General features: G+C 42.1%; 1 protein-coding gene across 1 annotated transcript; it reads left to right on the forward strand.

The window, feature by feature from the left end:
- Positions 1 to 273: 273 nt before the first annotated feature.
- Pli (E3 ubiquitin-protein ligase pellino) lies at positions 274 to 24020 on the forward strand. Its single transcript, XM_080268284.1, has 10 exons — positions 274 to 381; positions 10341 to 10445; positions 16805 to 16937; positions 18183 to 18362; positions 20149 to 20262; positions 20704 to 20892; positions 22164 to 22262; positions 22798 to 23013; positions 23554 to 23669; positions 23894 to 24020. The coding sequence occupies exons 1-10, from the start codon at positions 368 to 370 to the stop codon at positions 24018 to 24020; spliced, it is 1293 nt and encodes a 430-aa protein (XP_080124410.1). The 5' UTR covers positions 274 to 367.
- The last annotated feature ends 886 nt before the right edge of the window (positions 24021 to 24906 follow it).

A 24906-nucleotide genomic window follows, 5' to 3' on the forward strand; every position in this document is an offset into this window, starting at 1 on the left:
TAAAGGAACACGAGAGAGAGAGAGAAAAAAATGCTTTGTGACAGTGACTAGTGATTATTATGGAGTGATGAACTGTGGTGGGGAGAACATGCATTGGTGGTGGTGGTGGTGGTGGTGACGAAAGGAGAATTGCGTGGTGATGGTGGTGATAGCGAGGGAGTTTAAGAAGTGGTGACAACGGTGGTGAGGATTTTATAGAGGTGGTCATAGTGAGGGAGTTACAGGAATATGATGATAGTGGTGGTGGTGATGGAGTTATAAGTGGTGGAGACTCTGTCCTATAGTGAACGATTGGTGGTGGTGTAGTGGTGGAGAGGAGTGATGGAGAAGGTGAAGAATACCTGAGACCAATCCTCCACCTGCCCTCATGGTTCTCAGCAGGTGAGTTGAAGGTTGTTGTTTTTTCTTTTTGTTTTTGTTTTGTATGTTTTTTTTGTTTTTGTTTTTTTTCTTTTTAATCTTATGTTTACCTGATTTTTGGCGTTACAGGTGGAATGAAGAGAGAGAGAGAGAGAGAGAGAGAGAGAGAGAGAGAGAGAGAGAGAGAATCATGACAAGTGGAATGAAGATTTGGAAGGACAGGAAAATCAAACCCTCCTACCTTGAGAGAGAGAGAGAGAGGGAGAGAGAGAGAGAGAATTGTTAAAGGAATAGACTTTGGGAATACGTGAAGAGATAAGCAGGTGTCTTGTCATGCAAATCCGTAATAGTGCTTCACTGTGGTTAACCGCACTGTGTTATGTGAGTGACGGTGTGGTGGTGTGGTAGTGGTGTGGTTATGGTGGTGGTTGATGATATTGATGTGGTGGTGGTGGTGATGATTGATGATGGTGGTGGTGGTGGTAATGATGATGATAATAATAGTAGTAGTAGTGGTGATGGTGGTAGTGATATTGTTGTTGGTAGTGGTGGTGGTGATGATGATAATTAATAGTACTAGTAGTGGTGATGATGGTGAAATTGATGTGGTGGTGGTGGTGGTGGTGATGATGATGATGATAATAATACTGTAGTAGCAGTGATGGTGATGATGATAGTGATATTGATGGCGGTGGTGGTGGTGGTAATGGTGATGATGAGGATGATAATAGTAGCAGTAGTAGTGGTGATGATGATAGTGATATTGATGGTTGTGGTGGTGATGCAGTAATTGTGATGATTAGGATGGTAGTAGTAGTAGTAGTAGTAGTAGTGGTGATGATGATGATGATAGTGATATTGATGGTTGTGGTGGTGGTGGTGGTAATGATGATGATGATAAAACAGTAGTAGTAGTAGTGGTGATGATAGTGATGGTGATGATAATGATTGATGCTAGTGTTCATGATGGTAATGATAGTAATAATGATGGTAGTGGTAGTGATAATGACGGTAATGATGATAATTATAGAACTGATCTATGACTACTGATGATAATTGTAGTGATAGTGATAGAGGTGGCAATTTTAGATCAGGTTAAAGTGAGCATAGTTTAGCTTAGTGGCCTTTGTACCTTAACACCATTTTCTTAGCGATTCATTCTTACCACACTTCAGCCACTTCATTTATTCATTCAGTGTCGATATGGAAACGATAGCATGACGTAGAATGCCAAACGTAGAATGAATCGCTGAGAAAAAGGGGTTACGGAGCCAGTAACACACACACACACACACACACACACACACACACACACACACACACACACACACACACACACACACACACACACACACACACACACCGGACTGGATATTAAAGCTAGACTAAATCGCTAAGGAAGAGGTATTAGGGAAGCCTCTTGCCCTGGTGGTTGGTTTTGTGGTCATCAGCGTTGCCATAACCTTGACGAGCTGGTGTATCTTTCAGGGACCCTACCAGCGAGAGAGAGAGAGAGAGAGAGAGAGAGAGCCATGACAAAAGTGGAAGGAAGAGGTGGAAGGACTAGGAAATCAAACCTTCCTTCCTAGAGAGAGAGAGAGAGAGAGAGAGAGAGAGAGAGAGAGAGAGAGAGAGAGAGAGAGAGAGAGTTATCTTGTGTTAAGGCTACTCTTGTGTACATGTTTATTAAAGCCTATTTGCGGTGTGTGTGTGTGTGTGTGTGTGTGTGTGTGTGTGTGTGTGTGTGTGTGTGTGTGTGTGTGTTCTCCAGTAGTGGGGGAAGTGGAGTGGTAAAGAGAATGGGGTGGAAGAGAGAGAGAGAGAGAGAGAGAGAGAACCATGACAAAAGTGGAAGGACAGGGAAATCAAACCTTCCATCTTACAGAGAGAGAGAGAGAGAGAGAGAGAGAGAGAGAGTACCGTGACAAAAGTGAAAGAAGAGGTGGACGGACAGGAAACTCAAACCTTCCTTCCCTCCAACACCGTTTCCACAAGACAGCTTTAAGGCGAAAGGTCAGAGTGGAGAGAGAGAGAGAGAGAGAGAGAGAGAGGAGGGGGGGGGTATGAAAAACGGTAAATACTAGTAGATAGACTGATAGGTAGATGGATGGATTGAGAGGAGGCTGAGTGATTATGTAAAGCATGAGAGAGAGAGAGAGAGAGACTAGGGTCAAGGTCGATTGTGTTTATTTGTTGTTTTTGTTGTTCATTCGCCTTGAACACGGTGTGACCGGTGAGTGACCTTGTTGAACATTATGGTACTTGTTGAGAGAGAGAGAGAGAGAGAGAGAGAGAGAGAGAGAGGTGGATGGATATGCGTAGTTGTCAAAATCTTTAGCCAGACGTCTGAATTCCGTAAGTGGTGGCCACAAACAAATCGCCTCCTTGTCGCCCTGTCCCCTACCATTACGTTGCCCTCCCCCTAACTCACACCTCCCTCTCTCATATACCTCTCCACTCCATCCCTCCATCTCATCCTCGGTCTCCACCTCACTCAGATACACTCTCCTTGTTATTCTCTCACTCTCCATCCTCTCCACATGGTCAAACCACCTGACTGACTGTATTTCTCCTGACGGTTTCCATTACATCCACTTCCACACCACAACGCTCATTCACTTCCTCATTTGTCAGTCTGTCTGTCCATGTAACTCCACATGCTCTTCTCAGATAACTCATTTCCACTGCTCTCACTCTTGTGTCCTTCCAACAAGGTCCAAGCTTCACAGCCGTACGTCAGAGTTGGCATCACAATACTATCATGCAGGACTTTTTTTTTTTTTTTTTTTTTTTTCACTTCCATGCTCACTTACCTATTTCTTATCACTGCTTTCAAAGAAACAGCAGCATTTCTTCCCCATTGTACCCTTTCAAGAACTTCACCCTCTAAACTTCCATCCTTACTCATCACACAACCCGAGCACTTAAACACACTCACAGTTTCCATTTCCTCACCATCCAACTTTTTTTGTACATTCAGTGACTTCATTTCTTTCGGAGACCATAATTTTACTCTTCCCTACATTCACCTTCAGATTCCGTTTCTTACACGCACTCATCCAAACTCATTCATCAAGCCGTGCAGTTCCCCTTTGTCTCCACTTAAAACAGTATCATTTTCGTAGTTGTAGTGAAGGACATGAAGACTGACATAGGTAGATTGAGAGATGGGTGGGGATGGATGTGCGTCGTACGAGACCGACATAGACAGATATGGAGAGAGAGAGAGAGAGAGAGAGAGAGAGAGAGAGAGAGAGAGAGAGAGAGAAATATGCAAACAGAATTGAAGACATAAGCAAATAATGTTTTTTCTTTGTTCAACAGTAATTAACCATTTTTTTATTTAATTATTATTATTTTTTTTTTTGCCTGCGGAGGGATACGCAAGGTACATGAGAGTGGCATTCTTTATTTTGTTTTTATTCTAGGAGAAAGATTTGCTTGCACCTTATAAACCTTGGCGGCGTCCTTTTCCTTTATTTCTTTATCTTCATTTACTTGGCTTTACTAGATTATTTATGAATGGCCTACTGTACTGAAGGGCTTTATTAAGTACGTATTTAACTTACTGTGCTTATGTTGAAAATTCTCTTGCTTTCGTACTGTTTCGTTTGTCTGTTATAATAAGGAAGGATGATGATTTTGTGTGTGTGTGTGTGTGTGTGTGTGTGTGTGTGTGTGGTGGTAGTGTATGCTCTGTACGTAATGACTGTTTGCCAACCTTCGTACGTGTCTGTGATCATATTATGTGACTGTGTGTGTGTGTGTGTGTGTGTGTGTGTGTGTGTGTGTGTGTGTGTGTGTGTGTGTGTGTGTGTTGGCAGTGTTAGTATGTGCGTCCTTGTTCTTAGTTCTACCCTCAAGGCTGAACCACAACACACACACACACACACACACACACACACACACACACACACACACACACACACACACACACACACACACACACACACACACACACACACACACACACACACACACACACACACACACACACACACACACACACGTCAGCCTCATCTTGCCCAACCCCACACCTAAACACCAACACCAGCATAATAATGATAGTTTGTTTGTGTAATTTTAAAACGAAATGGAATGATAGCCATTTTTTCACCCCCTCAATTATGCCCTTTGGTTTTTGGCTACCTGGAAATTATTCAGCATAGAGTAGGTGTGGCTGATGAGATTAAAAATAGTCATTAATTGGCAGGTTATCTTTTTTGTAACAATTTCAAATCTCTTTAGGTATTGATGGTAAGATATATAGCTATCTTGGTGTATGTCATGTTTGTCTGTCTATCTGTCTGTCTGTCTAATCTATATCTATCTGTATATCTATCTATATGCTTGTGTTACGGTAATTTATCCAGTTGTGTTGCCTAAGCCTGGCCTGGAGGTAAACAAGACAATTTGCTCTAAGAGGTGAGGAAGTTGTTTGGGTAGGGTCCTATTACGTCATCACGCCATGACGTCACTACTACGTCACCACACCACACCCGCATTCCCTAGGGCCACGGGGTGCGACAGTTTGTGTGTGTGTGTGTGTGTGTGTGTGTGTAGGGTCGTGTGAGAGAAGCCCTTGTATTGGTTATGTATAAATCACCTCTCTCTCTCTCCCATAAATATATATCATTACTTCACACCCATATTTACTGGACCCATGCGGTGCGACAAGTGTGTGTGTGGAGGTGGGAGTGTGTGCAAGGTCGTGGGAGTGAGTGTTAGAGGCCATTTTCATAAACATATTAGTTTTTTCATGACTCAGAGTAACAGGCATGGGTGACACGTGCATACCTGTTTGTTTATATATCCCTGTCCATGCCGGGGAAATTATTAAGGCGTCAGCACATTCGTATCTTCCCTCACTAGGTTGTAAAATTACCCATCCCGCCTCACCACCCATTCCCTTCCCTTCCCTTCCGCCCATCACCCATTCCCAAACCTTTCCACTCATTCCCTTCCACCCACCACCCATTCCCTTTCTTTCCCATGCCTTCCCTTCCACCCATCACCCATTCCCAGACCTTCCCACGCATTCCCTTCCACCCACCACCCATTCCCTTTCCTTCCCACGCCTTCCCTTCCGCCCACCACCCATTCCCAAACCTTTCCACTCATTCCCTTCCACCCACCACCCATTCCCTTTCTTTCCCACGCCTTCCCTTCCGCCCACCACCCATTCCCAGACCTTCCCACGCATTCCCTTCCACCCACCACCCATTCCCTTTCCTTCCCACGCATTCCCTTCCGCCCAGCACCCGTCCCACCTCCATCAGATATTATTTAGGTCGTATCTGTAACATATTCCCCTCCCAGCTAGATCCTTCCCACGATAGCCTTGGATTGTGTGAGTTACCGTTGTGTTTGTGATTCTAAACCCAGCCGTGTCTTCCTTAGCGTGGAGTGGGTCACCTTGCATACGAGCCTGTCTCCTATTCCGAGTACGATTTTTTGTATTATTATTATTATTATTATTTGGTGGTAGGTGGTGCGACCATCATCCACTCACTTGATGTAGTGTTGCCTACTTCTTCCCTCACCTGTATCGTTCTTTTTCTGTCTGCCCTCCTCTCTTCTTGTTTCTCTCATCTTTCCCGTTACATTTTATTACTTTTCTCTCCATATCAGGTGACTTTACATTGAGTGACAATCCAAATGGATTCCTGTAAGCCAGGAAACTATTTACAACGCTGGGTGGTAACCATATAACCAACTCATACGTGTTCCCAACGTGTCAATAAGTGGGTTGGCGGAGGGTTAGTGCCCCTCTCCGTAAAACATCTAACTCAATGACAAATGGCCACCGCTTACGGGATTATGGCGTCTGTCTGTAGATAGATAGATAGATAGATTGATTGATTATTAACCTTTTAACACCAATAGCGTATTTTATTTATTTATTTGTATTTTTCATCATTCAGCCACACCTTAACTCAATACTCGTGTTGATATCCTTGAAGGCTCATGTTGCCATATGTCGACCTAGGATTATCACCCCTGCCTGTCCTGTGTAGAGTGGGATTAGTTGCCTCCCCCCCCCCCAATCGCTGTGGGAGGTGAGGTGTATGGGGGAGGGCGGCGTGTTGTGGGAAGTTGTTAATGAGGAGGGACAAACGTCAGGTAGTAGAGAAAGACAAATAGATAGATTGGTAGATTGATAGGTATAGACGGATGTGTAATATAGATGGAGAAGTCCATAGATAGATAGATAGATAGATACATACATACATACAGGTACACATATACGTAGACACAGATAGATAGTTAGATAGATAGATAGATATTGATGGATGGATGTTAATAAAAGATGCTCTAAAAAGGAGAGAGAGAGAGAGAGAGAGAGAGAGAGAGAGCATTTGAAGGAGATGGAGGGTGTGGGAGAGCAGAGAGCCAAGGTCAGAGAAGAGCAGCAGCAGCGAGGGGAAACTAGGTCACCACTAGCATCATCACTACCATCATCACTACCATCGCCCGTTACCATCATCACTGCCATTGTCTGTTACTATCATCATCACTACCTTACTTCGCTACTACTATCTTCATCATCACTATCATCATCACTACCATCCTCCATTAGTTTCACTGTTACTACTATCATCTTTTACTATCATCATCATCACTACCATCGTCCGTTAATCATTACCATCAGCGCATCACAGCCATTGTTCACCACTGTCATTCATCATCATCATCACCACCACCACCACCATCCTCTTTTCATCACCATCATTTCCTCACTATACCCATCCTCCCTGCCATAACCACACTCATCACTATCCTCATCACAGCTGACGGGATATTGGTAAGACAGAGAGGTCATTCCCCCCTCTCATGGTGCAGATAACTCAAGTTCTTTTTTTTCCAGGCATGATTCAGTATGGGCGGTTCGACACTATTCTTTTATCTTTACTTGTTTATTTCACGCACGTCATTGCAGAAAATAATAATAATAATAATAATAATATAAAAAAACATTAAGGCTCCATCTTCGTTCCACAGCACTTCTTCGTGACTAGGATCATACTCTTGTAATTATGTCGTTCCATTTCAGCGCTGAAGATGGAGAGATGGGAATTTTTCGGCCAAGTTAGAGTAAAATGAGTGTAGTGTCGAAGTGGTGGTATGCGAGGGTGGGTGGCGCCATCTGTTGCGCGTGCGTGGGAGGAATGGTGGGCCTCAGGGAACGGAACTGCGTAGTCGGACATTTAAAAAGAAAAAAAAATAGGTTTGGTGATTCATAGATGTACTGATAGGTTAGGTTAAAGGTGAGAGAGAGAGAGAGAGAGAGAGAGAGAGAGAGAGGGAGGAGGTAGACAGAAACAGACACACAGACAGAAGGGCAGGTGGGCAGACATAGACAGACGGAGAGGCAGGTAGGCAGACAGACAGAGACAGACAAACAGACAGACAGAGAGGCAGGTAGACAAACAGACGGACAGGCAGGTAGGCAGTGACACACACACACACACACACACACACACACACACACACACACACACACACACACACACACACACACACACACACACACACACACACACACACACACACACAGGCAGGCAGGCAGACAGACAGAGAGGCAGGTAGGCAAACACAGACAGACAGACACACAGAGACGCAGGTAGGCAGACAGAGAGACAGACAGACAGGGAGGCGGGTAGGCAAACCCTGACGGACAGACACACAGAGATGCAGGTGGGCAGACAGACAGACAGACACGGAGAGGCAGGTAGGCAAACACAGACAGGTAGGTAGCAGTCACACACACACACACACACACACACACACACACACACACACACACACACACAGAGGCAGGTAGGTAAACAGACAGACACACAGACAAAGACGCAGGCAGGCAGGCAGACAGAGGGGCAGATAGGCAGAAACTGACAGACACAGACAGAGAGGCAGGTAGACAGACAGACGGACGGACAAACAGGTAGATAGACAGACAGATAAACGGACGAGCAGACAGACAGACAGACAGACACAGAAAGATAACCGACACAGGGATGGCAGGGGAGAGAGAGGAGGAGGGGGTAGTGGAGAGGGGAGGGAGGAAAGAAGAGAGGGAGGGGAGGGGAAGGGTGGTGAGGGGGGGATGGGAGAGGAGGGGGGAGGCTCTCTTGCAACTTACATAACCGTCCCTCTCTCTCTCTCTCTCTCTCTCTCTCTCTCTCTCTCTCTCTGCATATATTATAGTGGCTTAATATACCGGAACTGTATTTATCTCTCTCTATATGCCTATGTATTTCATCTGACTTACTAGCCTCATATCTATCTGTCTGTCTGTCTCGTCCTCCTCCTCCACCTCCTCGTGGCGGGATCGAACTCGTGGCCAGACAGCTGATTCATGACGTCACATGGCTCTCCCTGCAGTAAGCCCTTCACTACGTCTGACTTTTTTTTTTTTTTTTCTTTCTCTGAGGATTTTAAAGTTGTTATTTAGTTTACCCTTTACATGAGACTTTTTGAGCAGGAGAGGTTGCTGATGGTGATGATGATGATGATGATGATAGTGAGGATGAGGAAGATGAGGAAGTGATGATGATGACAACGGTGATGATGGCAAGGAGGAGAGATGATAAGGAGGTGATGATGATGATGATGAGGAGGAAGATAAGGAGGTTATGATGATGATGATGAGGCGATTGTTGGTGATGATGATGAGGAAGAGGAGGTGGTGATTGATGATGATGATGATGATGAAGTGGTGATTGATGATGATGATGATGAGGCGATTGTTGGTGATGATGATGAGGAAGAGGAGGTGGTGATTGATGATGATGAAGTGGTGATTGATGATAATGATGAGAAGTTGATTGATGAAGATCATGATGATGATGAGGTGATTGATGGAGGTGGTGACGATGATGATGATGATGAGGAGGAGATGATGATGATGATGATGATGATGATGTAGACGACGACGATGATGATTATGATCGTTAGGAATAGGGTATGGATGAATCAAATGGAGATGATAAGTCACTGCATGGTCTAGTGGATGATGATAATGGTGATGATGATGATGATGATGATGATGATGATGAACCTGTGGGATTGTTTTGGTTTTCATTTAGCCATAAAATAATAATTCAAATCAACCTAACACTTGAAAAATAATCATCATCTCTTTCATTAATTTTAAATATGAAATTGTAATATTGATTTTAGTTGGGTTGGAGTCTTTCCGTGTCTGGTTGGGTGTAATTTATATATCAGCCTTTGTTCAGTAGGTAGGCTTATGTTTAGTGACTCTCTCTCTCTCTCTCATGGGGTAGGGGGAAAATGTTGGTGTGGATTAAGAGTTGGTCGTAGGTTTGATCTGGATTGTTGCAGGAAACCATTTGTCAGTTTGAATTTTATATCCCCATGTTCACTACTATTCTTTATGGCCTAGCGACACCATCAATCGATGTCTATCAGCCGGTATCTGTCTATCTGTCTATCTATTGGTATGTATCTATCCATCTATCTGTTTGTCATCTTATCTGTATATTTTCCTGTATTTATATTGTTATTTGGTCTACCTTAACTTGATGAAGATTTTCGTCCACATGCAGCCTGTTTCATGTTGCTTGATGACAGAAAACGATAATACCACAGTTCTACATCCATTTCAGCACTTTTTTGTGACTAGTATAATCAAGTATCAGTCTCTTGTTACAGCTTAGTGACTGAATAAGATAATACACTGACTCCATCCTTTCCATAGCACTTCTTCGTTATTAGCATAGCATTCTAGTGTTTATCTTGAGTTACATCTCTGTGGCAGATCAAGACAGTACCATACGGTTCTCCATCCATTTCATAGCTTCCACTTCTTTGTGACTAACTTCATGTTCTGTTATTAATCTCATGTTACGGCTCAGGATTAGATGGAGAGATGGTCATTTGGGGCCAAGTTAAAGTGGAGAGAGTATAATTTTTGTTCATATCACTAACTTCATTTTTTTTTTTTTCTGTTTCAGTGAGGAGGGCGGGGAGGGGGCTGGTGAGGGGGACGCTGCGCCCCCCACCCCCCGGCACCACCACAACAAACACCAGCTCAAATATGGCGAGCTGGTCATCCTGGGGTGGGTATTGTTTAACTCACGTCCTTCAGTACCGTACATCAGAGGGCTCTTAGTCTGTTAGGGGAGTATGTTTTGGTAGCTTCAGAGTACAGGTGGCTGTTAGTAGTTTCTTCATAGCCAGCAGCGTATTTTACTATGCATCTCCAGGTACTGACAAGGAGTCAGTACTGGCGGTACTGTGCACCCTGAGTGGAGCAGCTGAAGCATCCACCAAGGAGTCAAACCTCCCTATTTATCTGCACCTAACCAGGAAGGACACTGGTTCAACCCTGGTGAGGTGTGCTCTACCACAAGGAGGCACCAGATCCCTACGTGGTGTATATGCTGTACTGTAGTTGTAGGATGACCCCAAAGAAGCAATTACGCACCTGTTGTCCGTGGGTCTGCTTGGTCAGACAGACCATGGTTAACCAATAATAACAACAACTAGATATCTGTAACAGTTTGGCATTTGTTATGGCGAGAGAGAGCTATCCGTCAGGTGAGAGTAAATAAACTATACACACCACACCCACACCACACCCCACCACACCACACCCGAGCCATCCTAGATAAGTATGCAGATGTTGAACCATCAAGAGTCCATCACGAACCACTACACATCTAATGACCCTTACCTGCTGCCCACCTAACACACACACACACACACACACTTTACCGGTACGTTAAAGATGGCCGAAAATGTAAACAATGAGGGAATGGAATTTCAAGGATTTGATGCTAATACTAATGTCATGGACCTGGTGAAAACATTAATTATGAGGATTAGTGAACTCGAAAAAAAAGTAGAGAATCTAGTGATAAAGGATGTGTCAGGAAATACGGAAACCACCATACAGAGTCTAATCCAGTCCAACGAAACAGCCAATGAAGAGATTAAGAATTTGAAGAGGGAGAATGTTGAACTGAGGAGGAAACTTGAAGAGAGTACTAATAAAACGGAGAAGGTGAGTAATGTACTAGAAGAACACAAGGCAAAGTGGGCACACGTAGAAGAAGAACAGAAAGAAGTGGTCAGCTTAAGAGAGATCATCCAGGAAGAAAGGGAAATGAACAAGAAAGAAATGGAAGAAAATGTAGTGAAAATACTGAAGAAAAAAGAGAAAATAGTGAGAGAAACTGTAGAAAGGAACAGATGTGTGGTAGTATTTGGAAACAGGGAAGAGGAAGAAAAGGTTAGGTTCGCAAGACTCGAGAAAGACACGAACATGGTGAGAGGAATATTAGGCAAGATTGACCCCGAAGGAGACAAGTGGGTAAAAGAAATTGAGGAAGTAAGGAGGATAGGGCCTTATAAGAAAGGGGAAACAAGACCAATGAGAGTCAAGTTTACATCAGAAAGTGTAATAAATGAGATACTTAAAGTGACCTGGAAATTAAGCAAAGAGGCGGGGATGGAAAATATTATAATAAGAAAAGATCTGAATGAAGAAGAAAGAGAAGTTTTAAAATCATTAAAGGAAGAAGTAAAGGAAAAAAATGATAAGAGGACAGAGGAAGAACGTAATACTTTTTTTGGAGAGTATTGGATATGAAAGTAAGGAAATGGTATTTAAGGAAATAGAAGTGAAGGAAACTAGGGGGATGGTTGTGAAAGATCAGAAGTTGAAGAAGTGGTACGGACAGAGAGTAGGAGAGAAGAGGGTATTAATAATGTCAAAAATAATTTGAAGGTGATATATACTAATGTTGATGGTTTCATATCGACAAGGATCGAAATTAATGATTTCTTGAGAGAACATGAACCTGATGTCATGTGCCTTGTAGAGACCAAATTAAGAGAAGATATTGATGTTCATTTGGGAGATGGTAAATACAAACTGTGGAGAAAAGACAGGAAAGAAAAAAGGGAGGAGGAGTGATGATAGCAGTGAAGAACAACATAAATGTAGATACTGTGGAAATGGGAGAAGGCAGGGCTGAAGTGATATATATGAAATTAGAAACTGGAGAGAATGTTAAGAGAGATATGGCGGTAGTGTATGTTCCCCCAAAGACGAGAGCATGGAAGGATGACGAATACCATGAGATGTTGTCAGATATGGCTAGCTACTTGCAAAAAATAATTGAGAAAAACAATAATATAATTTTGGTGGGTGACTTTAATTGTAAAGAGGTGAACTGGGAGGAATGGTACTCGGGAGGCGGCGAGGATTCGTGGGGTACTATGTTATTAAATATAATAATGAATAATGTGATGACGCAGTGGGTCAAAGAAGAGACACGGTTTCGAGGTGAGGACACACCAGCAAGGTTAGATTTACTGTTCACCAAAGAACCCGATGTAATAGAATCATTGGAATATCTCTGTCCTTTGGGAAAAAGTGATCACGTGGTCATTGAGTTCCAGATGTTAATAGGAAACGTCGAGCCAAGAGGCAGGCTTCATAGAAAGGGAAGATACAACTTTGGCAAAGCAAATTTTACAGGATTGAGAAACTTTTTTGAAAATGCGGATTGGAGAAAATTCAGAGAAACAAGAGAGATACAGAGGAAGTGGGATATCTTTCTAGACCTCTATAACTTGGGAGTGGAAAAATTTGTACCAAGAGTAAGAGGGAAAGAAAACAGGAAAAAGGAGTGGTTTAATAGAAGGTGTATGATAGCCAAAAAAGAGAGAGATAAGGCGTGGAACAATTGGAGAAAGAGAGGTAACGACAGGACAAAGGAAGAATATAAAAGAACAAGAAACGAATACACAAGAATACGTAGGGAAGAAGAAAGGAATTTTGAAAAAGGTATAATTGACAAATGCAAGGATGAACCCAAACTGTTTTATAGATTTGTTAATGGCAAACTGAAACAAAAGGAAGGAATCACCAAGCTGAAAGTAGATGGAGAGGTCTTTAAGGATGCGGCAATGCAAGCAGAAATAATGAACAAACGTTTCCAGTCAGTTTTCACTAAAGAAAAGGAGCTTGTGGAAGGGGAGGGAGTGATTAGAAATGTTCCGGTGATGAAAGATATAAAAGTGGAGGTGCAGGAAGTGTATAAATTACTGGAAACTCAAGATGTAAGGAAAGCCCCAGGACCTGATGGAATTTCTAATTGGGTACTGAAGGAATGCAGAGAACAACTGGCGGATAAAATTCACAGCTTAATTGTATGCTCACTGGAAGAGGGGAAAGTGCCAAAAGAATGGAAGAGGGCAAATGTGGTACCAATTTACAAGGGGGAAAACAGGGAAGAACCCCTGAATTATAGACCAGTGTCTCTAACCAGCATGGTCGCAAAATTGTGTGAGAGAATCTTGAAAGACAGATGGATAAAATATCTGGAAGAGATGAATATTTTGGCTGAATGTCAGTTTGGATTCAGAAGTGGAAGGTCATGTGTTTCAAACTTGTTGAGCTTTTACTCAAGAGCGATTGATGTGGTACAGGAGAGAGATGGTTGGGTGGATTGTGTGTACTTAGACTTAGAGAAGGCCTTTGACAAGGTACCTCATAAGAGACTAATGTGGAAACTAGAATATATAGGAGGACTAAAGGGGAAACTTCTGGAATGGATGAGAGACTTTTTGAGAGACAGACAAATGAGGACAGTAATAAAGGAAAAGATGTCTGGATGGAGGGAAGTAACAAGTGGAGTCCCTCAAGGCTCAGTGTTGGCGCCAGTAATGTTCCTGATTTACGTAAATGATATGGTAGATGGAGTGAACAGTTATGCGAGTCTGTTTGCTGATGATGTAAAGATCTTGAGGAAGATAGAGGTTGAGGAGGATTGTAAAATACTGCAGGAGGATTTGGATAGGATACACAATTGGAGCCGGACGTGGGAAATGAAATTTAATGTAAAGAAATGTAAAATATTGGAAATGGGTAAAAGTACCAGGAGACCATCACTGAATTATTTTTTGGGTAATGAATTAATCACAAAAAGGAGAGAAGAGAAAGATTTGGGAGTGCTGGTCCAAGATAGTTTGTCACCAGAAAAGCACATTAACAAGATAGTTGGAGAGACTTATAAGCTCTTGACTAACATAAGAGTAGCATTTCATTATATGGATGAGGAAATGATGAAAAAATTGATAGTGGCCATGATCCGCCCCAGGTTAGAATATGCAGCGGTAGTGTGGTGCCCACACAAAAAGAAAGATATAAACAAGATTGAGAGAATACAAAGAACAGCAACCAAGATGGTCCCCAGTCTGACAGACCTGTCATACAGAGAGAGGCTGGAAAAACTGGATTTGCCTTCGTTAGAGGAAAGGAGAAAGAGGGGAGACATGATTGCGGTGTTCAGGACCATGGTGGGAGTAGATAAAATTGACAAAGAAGATCTGTTTGTATGGGATAAGAGAGCAACAAGAGGACATGGAATGAAATTGAAAAAGTCAAGCTGCTTGAAGGATATCAAGAAATATAGCTTTCCTTACAGAAGTATAGACTTATGGAATAGCCTGGACAAAGAGATCGTCCAGTCTAAAAACTTAAACGAGTTTAAAGTTAAATTCGACTTACTGAGAAACAGCGACGGAAACCCACGAGCATAGTACATTCCGTGTATATCACAATTAGGTATATTCTTAAATATTTGAAACGACTTAGACAAAGAGGTGGTGCATGAGAAAAACATTCATGTGTGTAAAGGTAGACTTGATAAATGTGGATATGGAGACAGGACAACACGAGCATTGCTCAATTCCTGTATACTACAAATAGGTAAATACAAATAGGTAAATACACACACACACACACACACACACACACACACACACACACACACACACACACATTCTTATTTCTCCACAGCACCAACCCGATAACACATGATAACCAAAATTAACCAGATTTATTATTATTAATCTCAGCACAGTAGAGATGTGTGGTAGTGTAGTGGCCTCAGGTGCTCGAAGGTCATGTGTTTTGCCCACTGATTTGAACTCCAAGAGGTGGTTTGATAATTTCTGATTTTGTAGAGCCACCAGGGGCTTGGGCCGGTCACTTAACCTTTAGAGTCTTTCAGGATAATTTCTTTTTTTATCATTATTATTTTTCAGTAGTTCATGCTCATCCAGATTATTTTATTCATTCTTTTGGAGATCATTCATACTTGAGAAGTTAGATGGAGATCATTTGTAACCCCTTTTCACAACAAGAATTTTGCCAGGACAAAAATAAAATGGTCCAAGTTAATATGCAGAGATGGACCGACACAGCAGGAAGTTCAGGGTCATTGTAGTGTTGATGTAAGCGACTGGGTGTGCTGAAAATTGTTAGTCCCCTGAGATGGTTTGGTTATGTGGAAAGAATGGAAATTGGCTAGGAAAGTGTATGTGAGTAAGGGGGAGGGGGAGAAGGAGGCTGAGGATGAGGTGGGGGGACAGGGTGGAAAGGTGTAGGCATAAGGGAAGGGCAGCTACATGGTGGAGGACAGGGTGATATGGAGATGATTTGTTTTTGGCCTCCTTCTCTGGGATTAAGGCATATGGGTATACGTGTATGGAGAGATAGACTTCAGTAACCTTGCCTAGGACACTTGCACCTCCCTTTGTATTGTCTAGGAGTGGCTGTTAATATTTTTCTCATTTGCGTGTGTATGATGGTCTAGTGGGCCATAGAAGCACCACAGTAGGTGTGCCATCTAAGTGTACTATAAGCCTAAGGGTAATTGATCTTGGTAAAATCATGCTGTTGTACTATCAGCCTAAGGGGAATTGATCCTGGTAATATCATGTTGTTGTAATCACTGAAAACTTGAAGAAACCCACATTAGCAGATGGATGGTTTATTGACCAGAAAGTTTAAGTAACCACTGTTTTCTAAATGAACTTTGTCATCTAATGTGGATTATCTTCCAATGGGTAAGTATTGTAATGAAAGGTGTAATATAGGACAGGTTGTTGGTGTGTGTAGGTAATATTGTGGTGTTACTTTCATGTGTGTAGGTAGTACTGTGGTGTTACTTTTGTGTGTGTAGGTAATATTGTGGTGTTACTTTTGTGTGTGTAGGTAATATTGTGGTGTTACTTTCATGTGTGAAGTTAATATTGTGGTGTTGCTTTCATGTGTGTAGGCAATATTGTGGTGTTGCTTTTGTGTGTGTAGGTAATATTGTGGTGTTACTTTCATGTGTGTAGGTAATATTGTGGTGTTACTTTCATGTGTGTAAGTAATATTGTGGTGTTACATTCATGTGTGTAGGTAATAATGTGGTGTTACTTTCATGTGTGTAGGTAATATTGTGTGTGTGTGTGTGTGTGTATTTTTTTTTATGTGCTCAACTCTGGGCATAGGCTTCACAGCCTGCTCCCAAGGCCCAGTAGTCCTCTTAATTATCATACAGCTCTACATGTCACCACTTTGGCACAAACACCACTTTCATGTGTGTAGGTAATATTGTGGTGCTACTTTCAGGTATAATGGATACCTCCCACCGTGTGACAAGGGAAGGCGGCGGAGTAAGTTTGTGTTACACAGAAGAGCGGGTGGGGCCAATGGGGTCAAACCAGCTAAGCATTATGTTGTACGGACTCCGCAGAACACACAGGTGGGTGGCGTCTCCGTTGATCATGTGTAATTTTTCTCCTCCAACAGGTATCCCATTGTCTCCTCCATGTAAAAATAGAATAAAAAGACATTGTTGAACTGATGATATTAGAATAGCTTCAGTTTACTTAGATTACATGCTGCCTCACTTGTTAAGCCTTTTTCATTTCTTTACAATAGGTTCTCTTTCCCATAAAAAAAAGAAAAAAAAAATCCCCTTAGAGCAAAAATAGAATAAAAACACATCATTGAATTGAAGAATTTAGGATGGCATAAGTTTGGATAGATTATGTACCACTAAGTTTTAACCTTCTTCCTTTCACTATAGTAGCCCTCCACCCCCCACCCTCAAAAAAAAAAAAAACACAAAAAAAAAAAAAAAAAAAAAATGTTTGGTAACATCATACCCCTTTGGCACAATAGATGTCCCTAATAATTTTCAGGGGGTTATAGGAAATTCCTGCCAACCATTTTCCAACTCATTATGACTGGTAATAAGAAGTGCATTGGTGTAGAAAAAAAATGTACAGATGTAATGAGAAATGCATCTGTACAGAATACACACACACACACACACACACACACACACACACACACACACGAGAGAGAGAGAGAGTGAAAAAAATACCTTATCCACCAGATGGAGTAGGTCCAAGGTGGAGCCAGGATTCTAGGGTCTTGGATAGTGTGTGAATGTGTTGGTCAGTTCACTGGGTATGCTGTGGATAGTTTGCCCTTTCTCATATGGTTTCCTTGTTGGTGGATCCTACCTCACCCAGTCCTTAGATGGGAAAAAGGTAAGGGTGACAGTGATGATGGAAAAGAACATGTTGGAAGTAGGCAGGCTTTATATGGTATGGAAGATGAAAACAGAGCACACTAGTATATTTCTGTGGAAGAAAGGCAGAGGAAGAAGGGTTTGAGAGAGAGAAAGAGAGGTATGTGATGATAACATAGTGTGGAGACAGTTTGGTTATGTCTGTCTCTTGTCCTGGGATTCCCAGAAAGGAGCAGGATGTTGGAAATGATGATGGGGATGATAGAAGAGAGAGAGAGAGACTGACTATCCCATTTTATACATGAGGCCATTTATGATGTGCAGCAACACAGCATCTTATGCACAGTGTCCATAAAATAAGAGTACTTACTTTACTTTTCTGTAATTTATTATGGACTTGATAGCAAGAAGAGGCATCATACAGTACCTGTATTTCAAGAACTTACTGTATCCCATTTTATATTCCAGGCCATTCTTGATGCGCAGCAACACAGCATCTCGTACACGCTATCACGGAATCAGGCTGTGATAGTGGAGTACCAGCTGGACGCCGAGACTGACATGTTTCAGATCGGCCGGTCCTCAGAAACACCCATCGACTTCGTGGTCATGGACACCATACCAGGGGATAAGCACGGCGAGATGAAGGTGACTCGTTCAGTTTTCTTGTGGTTCATCCAGTACACCAGGTTCCCCCTTTAGCTAGTTTCACCATGACTTCAGGATGTAGCTTTCCTCAGTCCAGGTATCAGGTAGGAGGTGGATAGCTACCATAATTCCTGGGAGGTATGATAGCACTGTGGATAGGTGTGGGGCCAGAAACCGAATTGTTGGCCTTGCACTACACTTCCAGGTAAGGGACACTTACGACATTTACACAACTGGAGTCTGGCCCAGGACCATCCCATGTACCCATATCTTCTACACAACTAAATTTTGTTCGCTGGAGTAGGCTGGATTCAGTAGCTTTGGAGAGCAACTGACGTAGGAGTTGGAACTTGAATTCATACGTAAGGCCTCAGACAAGATTTGCTGACAGAAGGGGCATACAGTTATTATAAAAGTTGTTATGCTACTACTGTATTTGGTAGCACACAAATGGTCCTGGAGCTACTTGGCACTCAGGATCGCTTGGCTTCCATTAACATTGTTAGTTTCCCTTGGTGGGTAACAGAGGGCTTACACATACATGGCCAAGACTTTCAACAACGTAGATGGATTACCTACCTCATAATTCCCACAGTAGTTATATTGGTTCCATCAGTACATAGTTCCTCAGTGCCTTAATATGCCTGTACCCAGTTATTAGGTTTCCTTACACATATACTTTATTCCCCAGTACCTAGTTCCTCTGACACCCAGCCCTCCAATATGCTTAGTTCCCAAAAAGTCAGGTTAGGAGCTGTAAAAAGGTATATATCAAGTGTATTGGTCAGCATTGATATCCAAATTACTGTATAGACATCATTCTAATGACACAAAAATAACCATTGAAATGAGAGTATTGTTACCTCTAACATGGCAGCCTTTATTTTAGTTTAAGTAATTATATGGAGGGGGTTACTGTTTTCATTATTTTGTTAGTAATTTACTGTATATATTTACCTTTGTGAATGATTGTGTGACACAGTTCGTAGAGGATGCCATTTGATAGTTTTCACACATTTATGCTTCTTTGTGAATCCTTCCTTGCTGCATCTTTTCAGGGGGAGCTAGGGTTAAGGTGGTGGTGATGTTAATTTGCCTACCTTTATACTTTTTCTTTACTTGTTTCTGGAACCTAACTCACCCTATCCATAGGTGAGAAATGGGTGTCTAGATGATGATGATGATGATGATGATGATGATGATGAAACAGTAGGCCTCTTAAAGTTCCATTGCTACCCGTAAAGCTGATATGGTTGTCTCTCTCCATTTATGTTGCCAGTAGTTATGGTATTTGGAACACATCTTTGACTGTAGTTGTTTCATCTTATCTTAGCCCAGATTTTTTGTTTCATGTATGTCTGTAGCAGAAAAAGACAGTGCTACAGGTTCTTCATCATTTACATAGCACTACATTCTCATAAGCAGTATATTCTATATATAATCTTTTCATGCAATTGATGTTCAAGATAGAGAGATGGCTCTTTATGGTCAAGTTAAAGAAGAAAGAATATTGTAAGAAGGACTGTGTATTTTGCCTCAAGTTTTTGTTGCCCCAGGTGCATCAGGACCAGAACTTGGTAGACAGCAGACTGAATTTACCCTTCAACAGTCCACCATCCTTCCTTTGGGGCAGTGGGAGAGAGCTGAGAGATATATGTAGAGCAAGACATTGGAGCCACCCAATTTAATCAGTCCCACCTCATTCCTCTTCCAACACCTTTCATCTCATAATATTGCCTAACATTAACACCGTACAGATTTGTAATGCACCCCTTCACTGTTTCAGGTGACCCAAAGTACAATAAGTAGATTTGCGTGTCGAATAATTGCTCACCGAACGACGCGCACCACTCAGGTCTACGCTGCCGGCTTTGACTCATCCAGAAACATCTTCCTTGGGGTGAGTTCATTCGTTGTTCATTCATGCATTTATAGAGGCTCTAACATGCTTGCATACGTTGGTCTTTGCCACCTAGTAGCTGCTCTCCATGCTGCTTAATCTGTAGCAGCGTCTGTACTCTGTCCCATATCCCTGAGGTCACACATTATGATCATGTGAGTAGTATTAGATATTTTTCTGTGTCACATTAAGAACTGATGGTCTAGTGGTTAGAATGATGACCTTGAGTAGGTTTGATCCCCAATAGATGACTGGAGGTTTTTCAGTCATTTAGTACCCGTGATAGAAATAGTCTGTAATGCTGCATATCATTTGGAAGTAATGGTAGGGTGTATAATGTACAAGGTAATGACATGGTACTGGTTTCCAATATAGGAGAACTTTAGTTCTTCAGAAAAGTATGAGACTACACCAAATAAACCATTTTCCATTTTACTTCAGGAGAAAGCAACCAAATGGCAGAACAATGGTGAAATCGATGGTCTGACGACAAATGGTGTCCTGATCATGCACCCACCCAGCCCGTTCTGTGGGGGTGAAGCCAAGTCGGGGATCTGGCGGGAGGTGTCGGTGGGCGGGGGAGTCTACGCGCTCAGGGAATCTCGGTCTGCACCACAGAAGGGGATTAAGGTAAGCAGGCCAATGGGTTTGCATTAAAAGGGGTCAAGTAGTGGTGATTGGTTTGGAGATTAAGGTAAGTGGGCTGATGGTTTTGTAAAGAATCAAATTAAGGTGATGGGCAGATGTAGGGGAAGTCTGTGCGCAGTAAGTCTCAGTCCACACCACAGAAGAGGACTAAGATGAGCAGGCAGAAGGTTTTGGCATTACTGGGGTCAGGAAACTATGACTGATTATTTTAGGGGGAGTCTTATGTGCTCGGGGAATATTGGTCTGCATCTCAGAAGGGAATTACAGTAACTCGTTTAATGATGACGTATTATTTTGTTCTTGCCGTCACCAGATGACTATTCAGCTTAGGAGAGCAGCTTAGTAATGAAGGGGTTAGTGAAGGCTATATTTAACCCCTTCAGATGGAAAAGTCTCTCCAAAGCTGATTGAAATCATTTGGAGATAGCAAGAATAAAATGAAGAAAGGCATCATCAAATTGAAGGTAAGGGGACAGATTGGTTTAGTAGTACAATATTTGAGTCTTTATTATATGTCATTTGTGTGCTTGAACATACTACAACTTTTTCTATACGACTTGTACTGTAAATTGAGGGAAACTGGCAGTTACAGGCAGCCATGGAACTGTAATAGGTACATCTTTTGTGTTGTACTGTAGACTTGATAAACAACAAGAACATCTAATAAAATGACTTATAATACTGTGCATAAGTCTTTTATCTGTCCTGCCATAGAGGATTAAGATTAGCTGGTGAGTGGATTTAGCAGTACTCAGCAGATCAGTTTTATCACTTCCATGCCTTTATCTGTGGATGAATTGTACCCAGATAAAGTAAAGATTGGACTCGATAGCTTATTTAAATTCCATAATTACCTGCTGATTTGCCAGTTTTCCATAATTTATTGTGAACTTAATAGCCAAATAATAAATAAATAAATAAAAAAAACTAAGTGAAGTACCATAAAGACATAAAAATAATGCTAGCGTTAAGCAACGTTGGGTCTGGTTAGTACTTGGATGGGTGACCGCCTGGGAACACCAGATGCTGTTGGCATCCCTACGTTTCAAGTGGGGTTGGTGGAGGATTAGTGCCCCTCCCTGTAAAACAATTAACTCTAAGCCCTTGGCCACCCCGTTTGGGATACATGGCGTCTGGTAATGAATGAATGAATGAAATTTTTGTAACTGGGTAGGCTACACTGTCCTGTATTTTTCTAACTTGTATACGGTATGGTTGAATATCTGTGAGTGTGTATGTACTTCTTGTTATAGATTGAGGAGGAGACCAATGTTCTACAAGACGGTACTCTGATAGACCTTTGTGGCGCTACTCTGCTATGGAGATCGGCAGAAGGACTCGGCAAATCTCCGGTATTTGCAGACACAAATTGTTCAGTAACTGTATTGTGTAGTATGTGTATAGTGGATAGAATAAAAAATAATATGATTTGAGAAAGAAGTAAAATAAGGAAGTCTTCTTTTATTTCCCTTCTCTGGTGTGATGCTCGGTGGTCTGTACTGTATAGTGAAAGGTTAATACACTTTATGGGTCTCTTGAAAGCTGATTTAAATTATTCACCATTCTGTCCTTCTCAAACCAAGTATCACCAAAAATAAGAGGCAGATAAACTGAATGCTTGTCGACCTGCTGAACAGCTTCAGTTTTTGGTATCTGAAAAAAAGATGGTATGAAGTAGTTTAGGGGGTACCATATTGATCTCATAACTACCCATCCCTTCATTCACATCCAGTCCTGTGTTGTCCTGTAAGTAACTTTGAATGCCAGGGCTAGGCTGTGCAGTCCGTACATTCAGGGCCATGGGACCAGTCAGTAACCTCTAAGTGGCTTTATGTGACCAGAACCACTAATGCTAATCCTTCACCATTCTTGTTCTTGCTTTTTCAGACCAAACGTCACCTAGAACAAATGGTAGATGAGCTAAACGCAGGTCGACCCCAGTGTCCGGTAGGCCTAAACACACTGGTGATTCCCCGCAAGGCCACACTGACCGCCACAGAGAGGCAGCCAGTCGTGTACCTCAACTGTGGACATGTACAGGGTCTTCATGAGTGGGGACACGAAAAGGACTCCAATGCACATACCTGCCCCATGTGTCTTAAGGTGTGTACATTACTGATAAGGTACATACATGACTCCAGTGCACATACTTGCCCCATGTGTCATCAGATATGTACATGACTCATAAGGTGTGTACATAACTCATAAATACATGAGTCCAGTGCACATACTGACCCCATGTGTCTTAAGGTGCATACATGAACATGACCCCCAGTTTTTAGATTCACTCATGCTCTATGGCTCTTAAGCTGTGTACACACTTGCCTTATTATTTTTATATAGGAACATGCATATTTCAGGCCAATTACAGGTAGATATTTCTGTGTACCAGCCTGTCTAAGGGTAGAGTGAATTAAAGTAGATAAAGTGGAGGTTAGAGATGTTTCTTTTAGTGTTTTGGATGGTTGATAATTCAAAATTCATTGCAATGCCCTGTACTGTAATTATTTTATTGCATACCTATAATGTTTAAACTAAATCAATTTATAGTTATTTCAGCAAATTGTTAAGTAAAAGAGAGCAGTGGTTCTTTCTGATGTATTAGTTTATCTGTGTATAATGATTTTTCCCTCTCTGGCCCAGGTCGGACCCGTAGTCAAGTTGTGTATGGGTATCGAACCAGCGTTTTATGTTGACAGTGGCCCTCCTACTTTCTGCTTTAATCCATGTGGACATATGTCTTCAGAAAAAACTGTCAGGTGAGTGGGATAAGTCTATGAAGTAAAAGAAAAAACAAAAGTGCAGATGGTTAGGCCAGTCAGATGGAGCCAGAAGGCTGGGGACTGAATAGTTTGGGAGTAAGTGTCTAGCTCTCTCTTTTCATGCTTTTTCTTTGTTTTCTGGACCCTATCTTGCGTTATCCTTTGGTGGCAAGAATACGTCAGGTTGATGATGATTATGATGCAATTCTCCAACCCCACAGGTACTGGGCAGCGGTCCCAATACCCCACGGCACCAATGGATTCCATGCAGCCTGTCCCTTCTGCGCCTCACCCCTTGAGGGAGACCCAGGATTTGTGCGGCTAATATTTCAAGACAACTGCGATTAGTTAAAGTCCCTCCCTTCATCAGGGGAGAATATAGTAACAGCCATTTTTCGCTTTAGGCTCGGCTGGGAGGGGTTTCTATGGCTAACATTACAGGACAAATGCGATTAAAGAAATCCATCCTTTTATCATTGATTGTGAAAGAAAATGGTGTAAGCGAGACCCAGAATCAGACATTTAGTAAAGTCCTCCCCTTCGTCATGACTCAGAAAGAATACGGTAAAAGAGAGACGCAGGATTCGTAACTGTGATTGAACAATGACCCTCCCTTCATTGTCACTCAAAAGAAAATGGTAAAAGGGAGACCCAAGATTAATTCGGCTAATATTCCAAGATGCATGCGTTTAACAAAATCCTTCCCTTTGTTGTCAGTCATCGAAGAAAACGGTAACAGTCACTTCGTGCTCGTGACTTGGTGGAGAGGAGTTTTTGCATCTACCGTTCCAAGATTGCCACTGATAACCCCTTGGATCTGATGCTGTAGTTTTGAATTTATTCCTGGTACCTCTGGAAAGTCCTTCCCCCCCCTCCCTCCCCCAGCTTGGGAGAGACATTGCATACTGAAAAGGTGTGATCATCTACCCCCTTACCACAAGAGGTCTCCCCTAAGTTGAATGGAGCCGGAGGTAGCAAGAATAAATCAATAAATTGTATTACTGGATTGTAGGGGTTTAACTTGACTCAGTTACAACGGCTTTATTTTAGTCGTGCCTTTCCCATACGATTTTATGCAGCTTTTTGAGGACTTCTCATCATTGAAAGGCTCGAAACTATCTCCATGTAACCCCTTAGTCCGAGAGAGCGATCCAGAGCTTAATAAAATCGCATGAAGGAGACAAGAGGAATATATAAAGTACATTATTGGACAAAAAGAACGAGACAAGTCCCT

This window comes from Coenobita brevimanus, chromosome 27, assembly GCF_032717465.1.
Source record: "Coenobita brevimanus isolate Jiangsu-jjx chromosome 27, ASM3271746v2, whole genome shotgun sequence".
In the NCBI taxonomy this organism is placed as follows: Eukaryota; Metazoa; Arthropoda; class Malacostraca; order Decapoda; family Coenobitidae; genus Coenobita; species Coenobita brevimanus.